The 13757-nt window shown below is 47.7% G+C and overlaps 1 protein-coding gene across 1 annotated transcript; it reads right to left on the bottom strand.

Moving 5' to 3' along the window:
* Positions 1 to 11070: 11070 nt before the first annotated feature.
* Positions 11071 to 13310, bottom strand: LOC134050587 (cytochrome c oxidase assembly protein COX19). Its single transcript, XM_062503733.1, has 3 exons — positions 13199 to 13310; positions 12979 to 13090; positions 11071 to 11937 (listed from the first exon to the last, which is right to left on the bottom strand). The coding sequence occupies exons 1-3, from the start codon at positions 13278 to 13280 to the stop codon at positions 11850 to 11852; spliced, it is 282 nt and encodes a 93-aa protein (XP_062359717.1). The 5' UTR covers positions 13281 to 13310; the 3' UTR covers positions 11071 to 11849.
* Positions 13311 to 13757: the final 447 nt, after the last annotated feature.

Raw genomic sequence — 13757 nt, 5'->3', positions numbered from 1 at the left:
GGATGCTGTCGCCGTTGGGAGCCGAGGGTCTTCACCTGGGGGAGGTGGCGGCTGGCAGCTACCCCAGCTCTCGTGGTCAGGCCCTTGCCACTCAAGCACCTGGCGGGTTCATGAGCAGCCCGTCTAAATCAGCAGCTTTGGGGGGGGGGTTTGTGAAGGTTTCACTAGTAGCCCCCTGCGCTCCAAAACACTTCTTCACTGCTGTTCTTGCACATCACCATCAGCTTCCATGTCTGTGTCTTGGCAGGACTGTCCTCCAAGCATCTTCCTGGGTTTTTCACACCTCCGTGGTGCCAAGGGAGAACTGGGGGGGAAACGTCCCTGTGTCATCATAGCTGCACATCTCATGCCATCTATGGGGCAAGACTCCTTGTTTTGCCAGGCAAAGACTGAAGTGTTGCTCAGACAGGACGTGGGAAGCTTTTGGCCAAGGAAGGCTTCAGAGCTGTGCCTCCTAAACCCCTGCTGAGACCTTCTTCTCATGTATGGTCACTTGTGATGCTGCTACGTCCTGTTTGTGGTTCACACATCTCTGTTTATAAAAACAACTTTGGTTTTGCAAAGCAATTCGCCATTTAAACCATCCAACTCTGCTTCCTCCAACAAAGCAGACCCTTCCTGCAAGCTCAGCTCATGCCATTCATGCTGCCCATGAGATTCAGGGTGTGCACAACCATCTGCAAGAGGAGGTTTCCAGTAGCTCCTGGAAAACTTTCAAAACCAAACCACCATCTTGATCCTGCAAACATGAGGATGTGAGCAGGTTCCTGAGAACACTTTGTGGGAGAAAATAACCCCTTAAATACAGGCAGAGTCATGACCTGGTACATTTTCAATGCTCCCTTTGCATGGAATACCTTTTCCTAAATGACTTTTGCATTTGTGCTGCCAGACAGGTGGCTGTATCCAGGTTTAAACTGATGCTGGACTGTTCTGTGCTGACTCAACCCAGTGTCACACATCATGCTGGGTTTGCTGGTTTCACACACATAGCTTGATAATGTCTGGAAACTTACTCCCATCCTAACCAAAGGCATTATCCTCCTCATAGACCTTTTGTGGGGAAACTGAGCTTCTGCATCCAGACCCTCACCTTCTTCAGGTTCTGAGTCACTGACACTTACCTGAAGCACTGGCTTCTAAAACCCTCAGAGTGAAAGCAGCTCAGTAGAGTACCTTAAACCTCCACACCTGTGCTGTGTTCAAGCTCGACAGTGTAAATGCTACAGAATCAGAGTTTTACCTGAGCCCAGGTTAGGCTAGGTTTTCATTTGCACTATGGCTTTTCCAGAAGAGGCATTTGCTGAATGCTTCATGCAATAGCCAGGATGCCACACATCATCATGAACTTAGCACGGGCCAGGGCTGGGAACAGGGAGGGGGTGTGGTTTGAAAGTCTCTGTTTAGCTTTCCATTAAGACTTATTGATTCTCTTAATTTTTTGTTCTCCTGGTTGCTAGGCAATTCCTCTCTCTCCTCCGCGTGCTGGAAGCCAGGGCTGCAGACAGAAATTTATATCTTGTAATAAAATCAAATAAAACAGAGCCTGTTGTCAATGGTGAGAGGGGAGAGTTTCATAAAGTACAGGCGGAGCAGGAGAGCAGGGCCAGCAAGGGTCGATCAGCAGCATCCTCAGCATTTAAGTCTCATCACAATTACTCCAGACTTCACACAGGGAAACAAACAGCCCACGTGGGTGGAGGGAACGTGGAGAGACAGGGAGAAAAGTTGGAACTAAATGAGCCAGAAATGAAGATAAACTTTGGTTCAATGGAAAATCAAAGGGTTGAGCTGACCTCACATGTACAAGGGTACCTCTATAAATTTATTCCTGGTTTATGCAAGGTTAAGAGGTTGGGTATTGCCCCAGTGTTGGTTGGCATAATGTTGATCCAGAGAAGGCACTGAGGTTCTTCTGATGGATATTCACTCCTGAGGGCTGTGATTCCTGGAATAGACCAGGGTCTGCATCTGAGTTTACATCTCACACGAGGTAAAGAGCAAAGGTTGCCCCTGCAGGGCTGATGGGCATCACTGCTCAGGCTTGTCTGTGTCAGACTGTTTCCTCCTCTGAGCTTTGCCCCACATTTTTCCTGTGGGTAGCACCTTTCAGGGAATGTCTAAATGAATTTGCTCCTATCTCTTTTGAAATTTCTGACCAAACTCTCTGGAGATGGGTTGTCACTGTCAATATATCACCCTCATTCAGGTGCTTCCTGTCTCTCCACTGCTAAGTGACTTGGCGGTCTGACATAAATTCATATCCATATGTATGTAAATACTTACATATTTATGTGTAAGATGTGTTTGTTTGTAAACAACACACACTTTTAACTCAGTCTTTTCTAAATCACAAGGTTGTTGCCTTAGAAACGGACATTATTAATGCAATCTCCTGAGGTGCTAAGCACAGTGGCAGCAAGGGCAGCCTCTGGAAATGCCAGATACTGAGGTCAGGGCAAAGAACACGCAGAAATTCCTGGAAACCTTTCCATCATCTTTGTGGTGACACCCTGAAAATGAACAGACTTCTCTATACCTTCTCCTTGCCCTTCCATCTCAGCTCCTTTCACCCCTTTGTTAGGAAAGAGCTGTTTGCTCCGGGGTTTAGTTAATTTTGCAGCCCTAGCCCTGAAAAGGCTAAATCAATGTCACAGCCATGCAAGTAAAAGGGTGTTAAACACAACCCTCGATGTGACCCGGGAGCGCATTCCCAGCACAACGTGGGGAAGCATTACGAATTCCTGCGTGAACAGCAAACCTGAACAGAAATATCAATAATTCATGCCACGGCAACTGCATTCAAGCAAAACTCTGGAGTAGCAGATACACCAGGCAGGATTCCATAGGCTTCCTCAGCACCACAGGGGAGGCAGCTCTTGCAGCTGAACAAGCTGCAGCACTGGCACCCGCACCTATGTTAAAGCAGCTCATTTCCGTTGCAGTACTGGTTTCCTGTTCAAAAGAAAAAAATAATAAAGGAAGAAACCAATCCTAGAGGTTTTTCTTTAAAAATAATTAAGAGTTTTCTGGGTTATCCAGTTAAATCAAGAGTGGGTATGGCTGGGAGGGAGGAATGCCACAGAGCAGAGAGCTCAGATCAGGGCAGTTTAAAAACTCTTGAATGAAAAATCCAGTACTGATGCCAACTTTCTCTTATTTTGAGCAAATTGCTGTATGGAGCCTGTGGGATTGTTCTTATGTGGAACAGAGAAAAGCACATGTGGTTAGGATGTATGGATTGAGTTGAAGAGGATGATGCAGGAGAAAATGATGTGAGGGTGGGAACTGTGATGTCCTGTGTCTGCAGAGCTGCTCTGCACCTGCAGCAACCCTCAAAGAAGACAAAATGTTGTGCAGCTCTGAAAGTGTCTCACTGCAGAGTGATATGCAGATCAGAGTTTCTTTCCATTTGCATAGTGGTTAATGCTACTGCAGCCCAGTGTTACCAGTATGAAAAAGAGGAGCCGTTTGTTCCCATGATTTGAAAGTCATGCAGTTGCCACCATGCAAAACAGACCACAGAGATCCTCTGTAGGGAAGCAGAACTGGGGAGAATGAGGACAAGGGGGATGTTCAGAGCAAAATCTCTTTTTTTAGATTTCTGCAACACCCTAGAGCTGATAACTGCTCTCTCACAGCCATGCTGCCACAAAACTTCTCCAAACCACCAGCCCGTCATGTGCTCTGGACACCCTTTCAGTTTCTTTTCTGCCTGCCTCTGGCCATCAGTGGGCTGGTTTGGGGGTCAGTACATGGCTGCAGGGGCTGCTTAGTTGCTCAGACAGCATGGTTGGGAGCCAAACTACATCTGTGAGAAAGAGAGAGAGAGGGTGTAATCTATGGTTTGAAGATGTTGGATATTTGTATGTCTGCTCCACGGCACCTGGGGAAATCTCAATGTAAGATCAACAGCTCTGCAACAGTCCTGTTTTTTGCATCAAACCCATTTCCTATGATGTAAAATATGACATGGAGGGGGCAGCTAAGGGAATTGGCTCCATGGCAGCTGCAATGAGCCATCTGGAGATATGCTGATTTCTATTGACCAATGACAGGCTCCTTTCTATGCACAGAGGAGATGAAATTAGTCCAAGGAAGCCAACAGTTCACCTACATCTGTGGTAGACCACTGTTTTCAACATTATTCCTGATTTATCCTAATTGAGAGACTTAGGCCTGTGGAATCTCTGTATGGAGAAAGCAAACGTGTGTGGTGACATTCATACATCAGGGGATCAGCTCCTCCAAAAAAAAGTCAAAGTGATTATTCAGAGCAGGACGTCATCAATTCAGCCTGAGTCAGAGAAACAGCAGGACAGGTTCGGCGTGCAAACAGCAGGGCAGCCAGCACTTATCATGGATATTGCTATTGTTCAATTCCAATAATTTAATTTCTTCCTGGCTCAAATGGCTCATCCTTCCAGGTACAGCTTGGAGACATTCAAGCAGGAGACTGAGCTGTGTGATGTCATGTTCCAGGGTGGACCCTGAAGTGACCCACCCACCTGCTGCCAGTTCTGGATGCTGGGAACCAGGGGCTGCTCCAGCCAGGGACACAAAGCAAAGAGAATGATGGAGGTGCTGCAGACAGGACCACAGGACAGAGGGGCTGAAGCCCAGCACTTCACTTGTGGTCTGGAAGTCTCTGCAGCAGAGCCTGAATCACGCAGAAGAAAAAAGAAAAACCATTTTAAAAGGGCACAGAAGAAGAGAGAAAACAGTGCATTTATTGGACCCAGTGGTCAGTCTCATGTCACAGATTGCTGCCTTCAGCTGCTGGTCCAGCTCAGGCAGCTGAGAGCACATCCCCTTCTGTAGCACTGCTCAGCTGTGATTTGAATAAAGCAATAGATGGAAACAAAACTGTGGTTTTTCTCTAGAAAGAGATTAAAAATGATGGCCTGCAGAGAACTGCCAAACAGCTGGAGATGGTAATTCAGCCTCCCCTCAATTAACTTTGCCCACAGAAAGTTGAGGGCCGTGTCCTACCCTTCCTCTGGCTACTGGTAAGATTGTTTGGATGTCACTGTATGCCTTCTAAAAGCTCCCACAACACTGAGATGCAGAGCATGCTGCTCATTTATCTGTTTATTTCAGTATGCTTTGCCAAAGAAAAATCAGCAAAGAATTAATTAACAGCAATTATTTCTAGCAACAACAGAGCAGCCCTGCTCCAGAAGCCATGAAAACAACATCATGAGACCGCTGTGGCCAAAAAGCCTTTCTAAACAGGTGCAAAAATAAACAATTTTATAGCAGGGTAAAAAGAGCCCAAGCCAGGTTGGGGAATGGCAGGAGAGCAGCCATTTCGATGGCTGAGTCAGAGCAGCCACCCAGGTGACTTTTGTGAAGGAGCCTTAATGAACGAACCAGAGCAGAAGCACCAACCTGAGTGAAGAACCAGCAGGACCAGGTTATTGCTGCCACAGAGGGTTTACTATACCCATCACCCTGTGTTAATAGTGCTGCTGAAGTGATTTACTGTCCCAGTCAGTCCGGCCGATTAGAGCTGTGATCTAAAGTACAGCCAGCTCCAGTTTCAGTGATAAACATCACCCCCCCTGCCTGTAACTTGCTAAAATAAGCTGAAATAAAGCCATTAGTCCCGACATCTCAGTGCTCAAATGAGTCCTTCTAGCTGGCACCACCACACCTGCAAGTCTCCTGCTATGCCTGCTAAAAGGATGGAGGTAGATGCTCCAGACACGCTCTCATTTTTCACCTACCTGGTTCTCATTCAACAGCCAGTGATATCAGCATCTCTGTCCCTTTGACCAGAACTTGCACCTCCTGTCAGCACAGCCCTGCAGTGACCCAGTTCCTGTAACATCTCTGTGCTGCCCATGCACAGCCTGAGCATCTCCCCTCACACAAGGTCGGGATGCACCTCCTGCCAGAGATGCTCCCCTCCATGCTGCATCCTAGATGTTGGCAGAGGACAGTCCCTCTTTTCCACCAGACTCTGCAGCACAATTTGGGTCAGGGGAAAGTAAACTAAACCCCACACTCCACCCACCTGTACCACTCCCACTGATGTCTGTGTACACAGACTGTTCACACCTGATCCATGGCACTGCCTCTGCTCTCCCATGCAGATCCTGCTCTGGGACTGGGCTGCATGGACACAGCACACCTACACCTCTGGATCAGACAGAAATTGGAAAGCACAGAGAAGGGGACAGATTTGTGCTGCCTTAGCAACCACTCCGAGCATGAACATGAACAAGGGAGATGTGGCAAACAACAGGCACACCCCAGAGCCTGAGCTCTGTATGGCCTGGGAGGTGAGGGCAAGGCTAAAGACAACCTGCTTAATCCAGGGGGTGAAGTTAGCACAGCTTAACTCCCACCCCCAGACTAAAGAGCAAAAGCCAAGGGAGCCAGCCTCAGCCCCCAGCAAGGAGCCAGCCTCATTACACCCCTGGGATTTCCTACTTGGTGCTTGCTCATGGGGCTGTGAAGTCTCATTTATCACTGGGGGGTTTGCTCCTGCCTGGTTCAGCATCCTGAGTTACCAGCAATTTTCTCAGCATTGATCTTATCCACAGCTTCTCTGCAATCCTGAGTGGCAGCAAGAATTTTTTCCCCATCTGGGTCTGCCTGCCCAAAAACTGACTTCCTCAGTGTGGTGAAATGCTTTTCCATCCAGCCAGCCCTGCTGCCTGAGGCTGTCAGTGCAACCCAGAGGGGAAGAGCCCTGGGTAGATTGGCAGCAGATGGCTACAGCACACAGCATCACATCAAACCCTCAGGGCCGTCCTGGTGTCCCAGATTCAGTGGTGCCATCATTATTCTGCCTTGTCCACTAAGGAGAGATGCTTCCAAACCCTGCTGAAAACCAGAGCATGGTTTAATAACAGAGAAATGTAAATTGAACAGACACAATGGGGCCTGATTCCCTCACAGAGCACCCCCTCCCATGCTGCTGCCTTCCCACATGCTCCCCTTGTTCAGCAGCTCTGCAAGCAGGATCAGAACTGGGTGTATGAGCAGGTTCTTGCTGAGCAGGTCTTGCTAGCAGCAAGAAAACTAGAAATCCTTCAGAACTCAGAGCTCTCATCTCCCCTAAAGTTACTAAAATAGGCAAAGGACTCAGCTGCCCAAAGGGGCTGCAGAAGCATCCCCACCACCTGCTTTTTAAACTCGTCAAGGTGAAGTGAAAAGCCTGGGTCATTCTGTCTCCTTGCTTTCTTCACTCTCCTACTCTTTCTTTGCTAGGCTGCTTTCTGCCACTGCTCCTGAGTTTACCATAATTCATAAGAACCTGGACAGAAAAGCATCCACAATACAGGGTGGTTTATGGCGTTGCTCATTGCCAGGCAGCAGAACATGTGGCCAGATGGACCCCGGTATCCCTCCCACAGCAGTGGGAACTGACCTCACTCTGTGTGGGAAGGGCTGCTTGTGCAGGCATCCCACTGGAGGTGGGGAAATGTGGTTCACCAAGGGATGGATTCAGCTCACCAGATTTGATCAGCTGAACTATTTTACCTCACAGAGAACCATGGCCTTTGTTGGGCTATATGTAAACGCCAGCTTGTCATTCAGCCAAGCCCAGCAGGAGTCAGCAAGACTAAGACTGATGCACCTGCTAATGCAAATCCCAAAATCTCCTGTATAATGAGAGCGAGCACAAGCATCAGAACCTCTAGGGAGAGCCATAAAAACCTGTCCTCGTATCATCATCAGTTCCAGGAAACAAAAAATGGATCAAGGTCTATCAAGTCCCCTGCACACGCTCACTGGACTTCTAGGTGACTTTCTATGAAGCTCCTATTTTGAGCAGCGATCAATTATGCATTTCAAGCCATATGGCACCTTCATTCCAGAAGGAAGGCATTTTGTCTTGAAATCTGTAAGCTAGAAAATCTGCTGCATCCTGACAAAAAAACGCAACATTGCCAGTTACTCACAGAAGCAGAATCATTAAGAAAAAGAAAATAAAAACAGGATAAATTTAATCAGATGTCCAGTTTTCACTGAAATACCCTTGAAAAGGAAATACACATTTGTATTTGCACTTCCAGCATTTTTTAACATTAATCTGAGTCAGAGCTTTGATTCTTGTGGGAAACTTGATATAATATACAACGTTCCAAATTTAGCAGACGGATCTCTTACAGCGTGGATCTCCTCCAGGCACAAAAGCACTGAAGTCCTCTGGATAGATATGCTACCAGACATGACAGCAGTCCTGCACACTAGCAGAAGTATCATTCCCATCCCAGGAATTATGTATGAGAAATGTAGAAAAATACTGCTCTCCAGTGGAGTCAGAACATCCAAGGCACTTCTCAGAGCGGCAACAAGTGATGCTCCAGACACTGACTTTTTTATATGGCAGCAGGCTGTTCCTTCTCTCCTAGCCTCCTCCAACCCAGGTTTAGTTCCAGAGGATCAGTGAAAATGGTGCTGCCCCTCAGTTCTCTGCTTGGAGTGAGACAACAACGAGGTGAAATTTAAGAGGTGCTTTAACTTGTTGCCTCATCTGGTTCAGCCAAAACCAAGGGCAGCAATAAGTAAAAGCTGTTTTGATTGCTGCCCCAAAAGGCAAATAATCACCACCAACAACGTGTTCTTCCAAGGAAACCAAGCTGGTGACCACTGACCATAAGTGCAATACCCAGCCACAGGGAATTCCTTGGGCTTGAAGCCAGCAGGACAAACTGGGGAGAATGCTTTGGGAAGGACCAAGCGTGAAGGTCAGCAGCCACACCCACTGCCTGTTCTGACTGCTCTCAGCCCCAAACATTCACCCCACAGGTGCTGACAGCTGTGACCCTCCTGCTATGCCAGGTATATCCTTGCAGGTGGCAGATGCAGCAACAATCCCTCCCCAGCACTGAGGCACGGCCTCATTGTGCTCCTACAAAGGACTTTGGACCATGGCCCATTTCCAGAGACTCTCTTTGCATAGGCTTTTCTGTGAAAGCACACCCAGAGCTCTGGAAATGTTTATTAAACCCTTTCTTCCTGGTTCTGCAGGTCACTGTAGTTGTTTGGAGAAATACACCTAGAGCTCAAGGTCTCCCAGGAAGATGTAATGATGGTTAACTTGCAGCAATGTTCTCTCTGTAAATAACTGCTGTGATCAAGGTTAAGCTCTTTGTGGTTGAGTGGATTTTAATCTGAGCAAAGAATGTGTGGGCATAGCTCTGCTGATCCAGAGCCCTCTGGGGACTCCCTGGGACAGATCCCAAGCAGCTGGGTGCCTCATTAGGGTGTGAATGAGGCTTTACTGCAGAAAAGCTACAGAAAAGACAATTACAACTCCCTGGCTTATTGATTTCTATTGTGATGGTAACAGCTCACATAGATCTTCACTCCAACACAGTCACCACTTCCTCCTGCCTCGGGCTATCCCTTCCACACCTGTGCAATTACATCCAGGCTGGCAGTCTGTACGTCAGTCCCAGCCGATTCCCAATGGTTTGCCTGTCTCCAGGTCACAGGATCTGTCAGCAGGTGGAGCTTCACGGCAGCGCTGGCACGCTCCTCACAGGAAGATTGATGCACTCCCACAGTACAGCAGCTCATCAGCTCCAAACAGCTCTACCAAGAAATCAGTGCCCCTGACAAACTGCCTCCCCTGGAGCACACACACCACAGCCCAGCGTTTCCAGAATACAGATTTTTCCCAGTGTGGTGACAGGCTCCTGGAGAGGCTCCTCCTCAGCCTGGGCACAGGAAAATTGGCTGCGAACCTACTGCTTTCATTTAGCTTACACCCCACTGTCAGTTTAAAGGAGCAGCAACTTGGATACCACCAGCAATACTAAAATAAAGAGGTTTCAAATGAAAATATTTTGATTAATCTTTTGTATGTTGTCAGGAATTATTTGAAGAGCATTCTGGGAGCTCTCCCAGATGGTTCCAGTATTGCAGGGACTTGTCCCCTTGAGCAAGTTGGGAAAACTGTTTGACCCCAGGGCTGGCATTAATGGCTTTTTTCCCACCACTTGTCAGCTGCATCAGATATCAATGTCTGACATCCCCCAGTTCTGAGCTTCCCTTAAAGCTCCACCAAACATATTCTTTCCTGCGGGCAATGCTTACAGCCAGGACAGATGTGACTCTACCCATTTCATGAATTTTCAGCTATCCACTCACAGCTCTCTTCTTGTCCTGGCACTAGAGGACAGCAGCTGATTCATTGTGCTGGGAAGCAGGATGAGACATGCCCATGGATCTGGACAGGATGAGGATGTGATCTTAGGGTTGGTGAAAGGTGCAAACCTCTCACCCTCACAGTCTTGTTAGGGTGGCAGTCACTCAATAACTCAAAAATTTTGTAACATCCTGGAAGCCAGAGCTGGCCACCGTCTCAGGAAAACACACCTGAACTGCTGAAGGAACTGCTTGGCCAGAAGGACAGGCAGAGTAACAACCAAAAAATGAAGCTACCACTGATAACAGCCCAGATTACTCCCCCACCACTGGTGGGTTCTTTCAGACCTACCAGGAATTCACTTTGCCTTTCAATATTCAGGGAGCACAGAAGCATGAAATTTGATTTCTTTCTTCTGAAGATGCTGGAGATTATTTTAATTCTAACTTGGTAAAAGAAAGCTCTTATTCAGTGGTTTAATAGAATGTCTTTTAGTATCTGTTGCAGCAATAATATCTGCTTTCTTTCCTATAAATGTACTAATCTCACCAAAGGATATAATTCGAACAGTACAATGAAGTGGAATAAAGATATGCAGCAGCAGGGAAATGTCCTTTTCAAAGAGGAACCTGCTCTGAGATATGTGCACTCTGTTCCATCAGATGAGACAGAGCAACAATTTAAACCTCAGCCCCAATGATCAGTATGAAGAGCAGAAAATGTTCTTGCACCCTTCCCTGGAACTCAGCATGAGCAGATGCACAGTGGAGAGAGGCAGAAGCAAAAGCAGACAGCAGGGGAGGTAAGATGTATCAGAGAGGGGACACCACATAACCACAGAAGCATTAGAGAACTGCCATGGCAGACAGAGCCAGGTACACAGAGAAATGATTCACTGGGTTAAAAGCAAAAGCAAAGCAGCAGAGATAACAGGGCAGAACATAGTGGGCAACACATCAGAAGATTTAAAAATTTATTGCTGCTTGAAACACATTTCTGGGGGGCTAACAGGCCAAATTATTTCTGCTTGAACTCAATGTTGATTAAGAAAGAGTTCAGCTGCATTAGAACATGCAAGAGAAATACCACTCTTCCCAGTTAAATGATGAAAAAAATTAAGTGAACACATCTGGCACAGTAAATAAAAGTAGAATCACTCCCTGACTGGTGTCTGGAACTAGAAATACTCTCCTAACAATGATGGAAGATGAAATGACTGAAAAAACACCACACCCCAAGTGCCCGTACAGGACCCAAAGTCTTCCATAGCAGGGTGGGACCACCCCAGGGATGGGGACTAATGCCACAATTTAATTAAAACCAATTTTAAAGTGTAACAGCTTTATTTACACCTAGCATGTAACTGCTGTGAGCCTATCAGTACTGCCCATGGAAGACTAATCAGTAGTTCAAGACCAACACAATAATGGATTGTTTGGTTTGGGTTTTGTCCTCTTAAAATAAGACTTCACTGTTCTTACAGAGACATGGAGAACACTTTGGGCTGTAACTGTTTTGCCTCTAGAGAAACTAAAAGAAAGAAGAAATATTTGAGCAAAGAAGACTAAGGAAGTACTTTTGCTCATTTAAAGAAAAATCTTATTTTGGGAGAAATAAAACTTTGGAAAAAAGGTTCTTTCAGGAAACACTGCCTGTTGCAATATGAACAGAATGTACAATATGTACTACATTCAGAGTTATGCTTTCCCCTCATGAGGAGCAGAGCTGTCTGTCTTCATCATGACTTTTCAGGTTTTTCTTCTGATTTCTCATTTATCAGGTCTTTAAATCCCAATTTTTCCAGTGGTTCATTAGCCATAAGTTGCCTAAGTAAAAAAGAAGAAAACAACAAAAAACACATTTAGAGAACACATCCTATGATCAAGAGAACAGAAGCATTTTCTATTTAATTTACTATTATTTACCCTAAACAGATCCAAGACATCTATACAGAGTGACTGCTATTTGACAAGACCTCAGAAAAATTCAGTTTAAGGAAAGCAACATTCAGTGATTATTTTTTCCCCCTTAACAGTGGTTTTCCAATTAAATGTGTTGTTTCCCCATTTTAGGTACTGAGTAAGAGTTTAATCAGAAACCAGCCTCACTCCTGGTTATCTTTAATTAACACATTGCATAAGAGCTTCGTAAAATTCTACCAATGCCATTTACATTTTCAAGTGAATCTGGTTTAGAACAGCTTTTGTGGCACAACTAGAGTTTGCTGTAGTGATTTTCAAACTCGTTTTTTATTTGCAGTGTACTTTCCCTAGATACAGAGAAATCTGTGCACTTTTCAAAGTTCCCTGACTCACCCTTGTACAGGAAGCATCGCAAAGCAATGAATGAATGGAAGTATCCCTGGAAAACCAATCACCAACACTTTCTTCACTTGAATTGAGGTACAAAATCTTTTAACTTGCCTGCTTGAAACACAGGTCTAAGGGGCTAGCAGGCCAAATTATTTCCACTTGAACTCAGCATTAATTAAGACTCAGTTGCGTTAGTGTATGCAAGAAAAATACCGCTGGCTCTGATAATTCATTGTTAAGTTATGCTCAACACTTGTAGGCGTCTTGAAGACAGTCAGTGCTTACTGAGAAGGCCACGAAGAAGGTGAGCAAAGCACGAGCTACAAGTTAAAAGTTTAACTTGTAACCACCGCTGAAAAGACACACCGGCCGCTGTGCAGGGCGGAAGCTGCCCGGGTCTCGCTGTTATCCCACCGTAAGGGCTGGACAACCTCGAAACCACAAGACAGGTAACCTGCAGATGCCACACGGAGCATCTATTTCCTTCACGGACAAAACTTCCTGCGTGGCAGCGGGGTCCCTTCCCCTGCCGACCCCCCCGGCGGGCTCACTCGCCTGTCCATGCGGCACTCCAGATAGGCCATGGCGCTCTGCCGGCAGGCCGCGCTCTCGTAGCCGCTGCGGCGGAGACACTCCATGAACCGCTCCTTGAAGGCGCTGCACTCCCCTGCAACACACAGCGAGGGCCGCGCTAGCGCCGCGCTCGGGGGCGGCCCTGGGCCGGCCTGGCCCGGCGGGGCAGGGGGAGGCCCGGCGCTAGGCCGCGGTACCGCACCGAAGTGATCCAGCGGGAACGCGCCCTTGTCCGGCGGCCGCGGCGTGAAGCTCTTGCTGCTGAAGTTCATGGCGGTGGACATGTCGCTGCCGGGGGAGGGCACACGAACAGCCCGGGCCCTGCGGTCACTCCCGGTCACTCCCGGTCACTCTCCCGCCGCCGGGGGGAGCCGCGCGCATCGAGCGGGGGTCACGTGACCGCCACGGAGCGGGCGGGGCCGCGCCGGCGCGGGAACGGCGTGGGCGTTGCTATGGCAACCGGAGCGCTGTGCGCGTCGCCATGGAGACGGCGCCGCCGCCATGTTGGGCCCGGCCCGGAGCGGGAGGGTCGCTCCCGTCTCCGCGTCCAGGGCTCCGACAGCCCTTTGCGAAATAAACCGATTCCTCCTCACGAAACCCGTGTCGCTGTCCTCATCCCCCTCCCATTGCTCCGGGTGTTTTCTGGGTTGTCCTGTGCAGGACTTTGGTGATCCTTGTGCGTCCCTTCCCAGCACGGGATATTGTGGGGTTCCCGTGAATGGGTGGCTGTGCTGGTCGTGGGCTGCCTGTCTGTGGTCCTT

The sequence above is a fragment of the Cinclus cinclus genome, chromosome 16, assembly GCF_963662255.1.
Source record: "Cinclus cinclus chromosome 16, bCinCin1.1, whole genome shotgun sequence".
Taxonomy (NCBI): Eukaryota; Metazoa; Chordata; class Aves; order Passeriformes; family Cinclidae; genus Cinclus; species Cinclus cinclus.
This window is presented reverse-complemented; position numbering and strand designations above follow the sequence as displayed.